The sequence below is a fragment of the Thalia democratica genome, chromosome 3 (genome assembly GCF_965202585.1).
Source record: "Thalia democratica chromosome 3, ktThaDemo2.hap1.1, whole genome shotgun sequence".
In the NCBI taxonomy this organism is placed as follows: domain Eukaryota; kingdom Metazoa; phylum Chordata; class Thaliacea; order Salpida; family Salpidae; genus Thalia; species Thalia democratica.
In genome coordinates, this window is record NC_139167.1 from 29,452,234 (window position 1) to 29,459,693 (window position 7,460).

The 7,460-nt window shown below is 23.5% G+C and overlaps 1 protein-coding gene across 2 annotated transcripts; it reads left to right on the forward strand.

Moving 5' to 3' along the window:
• Positions 1-962: 962 nt before the first annotated feature.
• Positions 963-7,224, forward strand: LOC145831729 (uncharacterized). Of its 2 annotated transcripts, none has more exons than XM_082939044.1 (4): positions 963-1,139; positions 3,873-3,996; positions 5,709-6,176; positions 7,031-7,224. In XM_082939044.1, the coding sequence occupies exons 1-4, from the start codon at positions 1,125-1,127 to the stop codon at positions 7,087-7,089; spliced, it is 666 nt and encodes a 221-aa protein (XP_082795170.1). In that variant the 5' UTR covers positions 963-1,124; the 3' UTR covers positions 7,090-7,224. The 2 variants fall into 2 exon arrangements, with proteins under 2 accessions (XP_082795170.1, XP_082795169.1); XM_082939043.1 differs by lacking the exon at positions 963-1,139 and adding an exon at positions 3,555-3,781.
• The last annotated feature ends 236 nt before the right edge of the window (positions 7,225-7,460 follow it).

Genomic DNA, 7,460 nt, shown 5'->3' on the forward strand with positions numbered 1-7,460 from the left:
TAGTATTTAATTTTGGTAAAAATGTTTAAAAAAAACCAGTGGAAAAATAATAACTTCACTGTATTAACTTTAAGGTCGAACAGTTGAATTGATAGGTTAGTTGTTTTGCTGAAAACTGTAAAAGTCTTAATTTGAAAAATTAAAGAACAAAGTATTTATAAAGAAAGCTTTATGTTATTAAATGTGTGAGATTTCGCTCTAATATAAACTAACTTTCAATTACTTCATATTAAAACCAATAGAAGTTTACCCTAAAAAACTTTTTTCTACAAGTAAAATACTGCACTTAAATAACTATAAAACTTGTAGAAAAACTGCAACATTTACTTAAAAGATAAATTACAATTTTAAATTGTTCACTAGTAATATCATTTTAACTTAAGAACCTCGTGTAATTTAGTTAAACGTTTCCTTTTACAAACAGGTTATCAAAGTTTACAAATTTTATTTTGACAACATTAAGACATTTTTAAAAGATAGTACGAGTAACAGCTGTGAAAAGCGCACATCACGAAAGTAAAACTGTTGTATTTACGTGTTGTCATGGCATAAGGTTGTTTTTACTCCTATATTCAAAAAACTTAGATCACATACATAAGAAACCTGCTAAAACTTCCTTCACCATTTTCAGTGATCGCATTAGTTCCAGAAGCCAGTAAAATAATGCTCTAAAATACGTCATATGAATAAATGAACGTTTACCTATACACTACAAATATTTTTTACATCAATGAAAAAAAACAATTTGATTTTTTTGTTAGGATTCAACAATTTTACAACCATTTTAAATTTCCATTGTACAATACTAATTCCACTTAAATAAATAAAAGGCATTAGTTTAAATAATTTAAAAAGTTATAAAAATAGAGTTATCATATAAAACATTTTAGACATTTTAGAATTTCACTTAAAAACAATTTAAATTTACATCAATTTTACGGTCCGTAGCAGAGATGCTAAATCGCAGAGCACAAAATCCCCGCAGTAGAATAAAAAATAAAAAGCATGGCAATAGAATTAAAATTTCTTATGAAAGCAAAAGCTGTATTTTACAAGTTGAGAACATAAAAGTTTCATATATTCAATTACACCAACATATTTAAAAGCATATTGTTTTTATAAGTATGAATGCCTTAAATGTAAGTTTATGTTTTTTATTTTCATAAGGTTAATTTTATTCACTTTATTGTTAATTTAATCATAACTACCTATTAACCTTGTAGTAGTAGGTAATGTTTGGTTAGAAAAATTAAAGAAAAGTATCTTCCACTTATTTAAATGGTTAATAAACTAAAAACATTGTAGCTTTGGAACTAATCGATGTTAAATTAATTTATTATTTGATTTTTTTTTCCAAAAATTAGATGCAATAGACAAATTATTTTTTCTTATATCCTACTTTTATCCAATTATTTGAATTTTTAAACTTAAAAATAAAGTTTGATTATTATAATTTTTTAAGATTCTTTATAAATTATTTTATTAAGACATAGATTTCACTTAAAAGTAATTTGAATATAATTTATTATTTTTGTTGACAAACTTGAAATTACTATTTGCTTAGATTAAATCTATTTAAAATTTTTAATGTGACAAATTTATTGAGTCTTTTTTTATTATAATTAGGTAGTTTATCTAAAAAAAATATTATACTTGAAAGTTTTAGTGTACAACTCAAGGTTTTTAAAACTAGTTTTGTAAATTAAGCAGAGTTGAAACAAGGTCAGGAAAAGTCAAAAAACTCAGGAAAAGCAGAAAAAAAAGATAAATAACAAGAATAGTAAGGTTTTTTTTTTAAACAGTCAGGAAGTTTGACTAAATATTAAAAAATACCAGATTTTGTCAGTTTAAATTCACTGAATTCCTTATATTCAAAAACAAGTCTTTGAATGGTAAAAAATTAATTTAAATTCTTCAAAGTGTGATTAAAATTGAAAAAATTTCCAAGAATTTTACAAAATTACTTAATGCCTTCATCTGGTAAAATTAAATGAATATCCTTTATAAAACTGCAAAATGTTTCTATTAAAATTTTTTTAAACTATCCTACTAGAACAAACAGTTTTTGTAAGCAGTTTGATAATCTGTAGCATTTTTTAGTAAAACAATGATAATACACATAAGTTTGTTTATCTAGCATATGTTAGAATTGAATTGTTTTTTGTTTAAGTAAATAAATAATTTCATTTTAATTAAACACTAGGTTTAGTGTTTTGGGTAATAAGTTTATGTTTATAATTTACCTCATTATAATTTTTTCAAAATTGTTTAAATTTTTAAAATAAATTATAAAAGAGGTAAACTTCATGGTTAAGTTTAATTATTTATAGTTTATTGTAGAATAGTTGTTTTTTAATATTTTTTACATAAATAAAGGTAAAATATTTACTACTAATTTTATAAATATTGATAAACTGAAATATAAAATTGAAGGCTTTATTAATTCCAAGTGTTTGAATATGTATTATATTATTTGTTTAAATTGATAATTTGATTTAGAAAAGTCAGAAAAATTGTAATAAAAAGTCAGGAAATTGTTTAAAGAGTGGATAATAACTATAGGGTTGCTATTTTACCTAGAAATTAAAAATTCTGTACTTTGACAATTAAGGCAATTAAAACCTTAGCAAAGCTGAAATTAGATATAATTTAAAAAAAACCTACATTTTTTAACAATAAACCTAAAAAACCTGAAATTTTTAACAAGTTTACATAGTTCGGTAATAAAATTTAACTTGATTCAAAAATATTTCATATAAATAAGTTTTTTTTTTATCAACAAAAAAAATTTTTTTTCATAAAACGCATTTCAATAAACTTAAGTATTTTTCAATGGCTTATGCTATCAGGGTTGCCACTTTACCTGGAAATCTGTTTTTACCTGGAAACCTGATACTTAACAACTAAGGCAAAAAAAAACCTGGAATTTGAGAAATTTTTAACCAAAGACTTAGAAAAATATTCAGTTTTTAACAATTTCAGCATGTTAAGTAGTACAATTTTAACTTGACACAAAAAAACTATCATATAAATAAGATTTCAATTAAAATTTTTTAGTTATAATACACATTTTAATTAACTTTATAGTACATATACAATGTTTTTTTATTATTTAACACAGTTTTTTATATTAGACATAACTTTAAACTGAAAATAAACCAAAATACATGTAATTTTAAAAGCCTTGTAGAGATTTGAAAAACCAGGAAAAATTTATAAACATGAGTGGCAACCTTGTACTATTCCAAACAGTTTATTACAATAAATTTAACTTTAAACTAAAGCTAGACTCTAAAATGTGTATTTTTGAAGATTTTTTGAAATCATGTAAAAAATTTAAATAAAAATCAGGTGGCTATTTTCAGGGTTGCCACATAGTCAGGAAAATTCGGGAAATCAGGAAAAAATAAGAAAAATGACAAAAGTCAGGAAAGTTCAGGTCAAAATGGGGGGTTTTTGAAAAAATTCAGGAAAAAAAATTATAAAAACCTCAGATATTGTCAGTTCAAATTTGTTTATTTCCTTATATTTCAAAGCCTTCGATTAGTGAAAAATTAATTAAAAATTCTTTAAAGTCAGACTAAAATTGCAAAATGTTCCTTAAATTTTACAAAATTACTTAATTTTCAATGCCTTTTTTAGTAAAATTATAGTAAAAAGTCAGAAAAATCTTGAAAAAAGTCAGGAAAACTTTAGTAAAATGTCAGGAAAAAGTCAGGAAAAGTCAGGAAAAATTTCTCAGCTTGACTTGTGGCAACCATGCTATTCTGTAGTAGTTAAGGTAAGTCTCTAATGGTTTTTTTTTCTTGGATTTACAAATAGTTATTAAGTTACACACTAAACACATTACTTTAGCAGTTACATTTTCGTAGGTAACAACCGTTGAAATTATTTTAGATGAAATTCCAGACCAAGAAGATTTACCAACTTTAGATTTTCCACCACCTAAAAAGATGAGGTACCAGAAATCTTGGGAATCTGTTTATGAGTTAAAAGGTTTTTTTTATCTCTAACAATTTATAGTATTTAAGAATACACATTTGAGTACTTCAATTTTGAATTCAACAACAATTTTTTTTTAATACTGAGCTTTTTTATTAAATATTATAAAGGAAAGTTCTCATGTTTTTATTGAATTAAATTAATTTTTCCATTGTAATTTTTGAAAAAAAAATAATTTTTAAATAGTTTTTAAAGTATTTTTTGTAATTTTATTTCAATAATACACAAAAAATTTTATCATCTAAAGTCAAAAATTCCAATTCACTTTTTACCTAAATATTAACATTTTGTTTTAATAATTTAATAATTAACAATACTTTAGCATGACATTTTTTTTACTTTAGTACTAACCTTTGACTACTTTATTTAAATAAATATACTTAAAATACATTTTATAATAACAACACACAAATTAAACTGTTAATTTTATTATAAAATTAAAACCAAAATTTGTTAGTATAAAACAAAGTTCGCTTCATAGACAAAAATTGAATTTCTAATTTTATTATTTAAGTAAAATGGTTCATAGAGGCCATAAGGCGGTGAGATGGGCAAATTATTTATTTACAACAATTTTTTGGTTTTACACCTTACAAATTATCATGATTTTTGTTTGTTAAACAAAAAAAAAATTTTTAATTTTTGTCATAAAATACATTTATTTGAATACTAAAAACATTTTTCTGACAAATGGTTTGAATATCAAGAATTCTTTATAAAATTTTTTAGTATATTGCTTTCAATTACAAAAAGAAAATTTTTATTTACTATTTTATAAATGCTAAGAAGATTAGCTTTGACTGATTTAATTACTAGACAGATCTACTTAGTTTTTTTATTTCAAAAAAGAATTTTTTCACTGCATTGATTAAATTTATATATAAATTTTTGATAAAAGTTGTGATATAAATAACAATTTTATTATAAGCAAATTTATTATCCCATTTGTAAGCTTAGATTTATAAGATAGATTTAACTAAAGCTTTTATTAATTGAGAATAAATAAATTAAAAAAAAATTGTTATTTATTGATCTTGTAGTGAAACAAAACTTTAAAAAGCACGTTTTAAAAGTAAATACATACTTAATTAGCTCAAGTTGAACTGTGATGCTTACATCAGGCTAGCCACTTTACCTGGAAGCCTATAAATTGTCAAATTAACCCAAAAAAAAACCAGGAATGTTTGTATTTTTGAAAAAAAATCGGAAAAACTTCAAATTAAAAAAAAAAACCTCGAAATTCTAACATTTTAAGCATTGTCAGTAGTTAAATTTTCGATTTGACACAAAAATTTTTAATATAAATAATATTTTTTTTATTCATCTAAAAATTTTTTATCTACCAACACATTTATTGTAAGTTTAAAGTATCTTTTTAATGTTGTCATACTGTTTAACACAGTATCTTACTTTGAACCTAATTTTCGACCAAATAAAGATTAAAATTGTGAACTTTTAAAATTCTGTAAGAATTTTGGAATACTTTGAAAAAAATTTGAAAATACAAGGCAACACTATTACATCTATTAAACTGTTTAGTTTATTGTGAAACGTTTTAGTTAAATCATTGAAATCTCAATTGTTCACTTATTAATAAAATAAATATTAGATACACAACTTATTTATAAACAAATATAAATAGTGTTTAATGTTTTATTAGTTATATCTGTTATGTCAACTATGTGTAATGCTGTTTTACTTATTAGATTGGATTGCTCCAACAAATTGTGAAACTAAAGCTTTTTGCAAGTGGTGCAATGTAGAACTACAAGCAAAAAAGAGCAACTTAAAAGTTCATTCTTATTCTGACCGACATAAACGCGCATCTCCAGTCACAAATAACCACAACTCAATAAATCAGTTTAGGATGGAAAAATCTTTTAAACAGCAGTTCAACAATTTCCTTAAAGAAAACGTACGCCAGACAGAAGTCCGGTTAGCATTGCAACAAGCTCTTCACGGGAACTTGCTAGCAGGCGAACACCAGATAGATGTCATGAAGACACTTGGGACAGCTCACGAATCAGCAACGCTTAAAAGGAGGAAAGCAAAAATGATTCTGTGCAATACTCTCGCACCAATTTGCAGAAGACTAATCATAACTGATTTTATGGTGAAGCATTGTTCTTTCTATCTGGATGAGAGTACAGATACTGCTGGACAAAGTTTTCTAGGTAAGAAAATAACTTTTAAGCTTTGTTAATTTAATTAAGTTTAAATTTGTTATTTATTTACATACATTCTGTTGAATATAAAAATATTTTAATACTAAAAGCTTATTAAATTTAAATTTCAAACATGAAGTAAGCTTTTAGTTAAAGTTGGGTATGCAACTCGATGACCGAGAGGTCTTTTTGTGTACCCGGATCCTTGAAACAAGAAATTTTTGAATTTTGTTTTGTTATTATTCAACAAACCTTATCATTTTGATTTTTACTTTTAAAAAACATATTTTATTATAGGAGACATAAAGGCCCTATTAATAACTTGTTTTTTTTAATGTAATCCAATTAAATTAATATTTTGTATTACAACGATTTGTTTTATATAATTTTTTTCTTTTATTTTAAATATAAGGGAAGAATAAATGCATAATAAGAATTGAAACATTTTTTTGCTAAATTTATCGGTATATTATCAGTAAAATTCAATAATATATATCACTAGTAAAAGTTACTAGAACTTTTTTAACAAATTTTAGTTTAGGTAGTTTTTTAAATTTTTTATTCTAATTAAAACTATTTGTACAAGGTTAAAAAGCTTGGCGTTTGCTTATTATTTAAATATTATATAGGTTGTTGTCTTTTTAGATAAAGTAAAGTATAGTGTTAATCTGTTTGTTGAAAATTTTTATCATAAATATAATATTGGTAAAGTACAAAATTATAACTCAATGTATGGTTTATAAATTACTCTTTTTCATTCAAAGGTTCAATTCAAACATTAGTAATAAAAAATTCCTACAATTACTTTTTACATTCTTAAGCCAATTATTACCCAAAATTATAATAAATTCTATTTTTCTCAGATCAACCTGCAAAAGAATGGAGTTATGCTGTGACAAATTTCCACTTTCAGATACATTGATAGAAGAAGTTGGTAAGTCTAGTTTGTACAAACCAAGAAGCCAAGATGTCAATGAAATCTTGACAAACGAAGAGTACAGCAAATTTAAACCTTCAAATTTGACAATGTTTGCAGCAAACAATGTAATATAAAATTTCAACAAAATTTTTGCGTGTTAAAAAGCAGTTAATTAAAAAAAAAAAAAAAAGCTTTTCATTTAAAGTCAATTCACTATTTTAAAAACACTTTTACTTGAGTGACTGTTAAAGCATTCTACTGTTTAAATTTGTTGTGACTGTATTTTATTCAAAAATTTCAAATTTGTTTATTTACAAAGTTTTGTACATTAATTGCTAAAATTTCTTAGACTATTTGTACTTTTTTACATATTT

Bases quoted from the DNA above. Each gene is read 5' to 3' on its own strand.
- LOC145831729 (XM_082939043.1), top strand. From the start codon at position 3,701: ATGTCAGGAAAAAGTCAGGAAAAGTCAGGAAAAATTTCTCAGCTTGAC. The intron at 3,782-3,872 runs GTAAGTCTCTAA...ACATTTTCGTAG, and splicing joins GCTATTCTGTAGTAGTTAAG to GTAACAACCGTTGAAATTAT. The intron at 6,177-7,030 runs GTAAGAAAATAA...TATTTTTCTCAG, and splicing joins TGCTGGACAAAGTTTTCTAG to ATCAACCTGCAAAAGAATGG.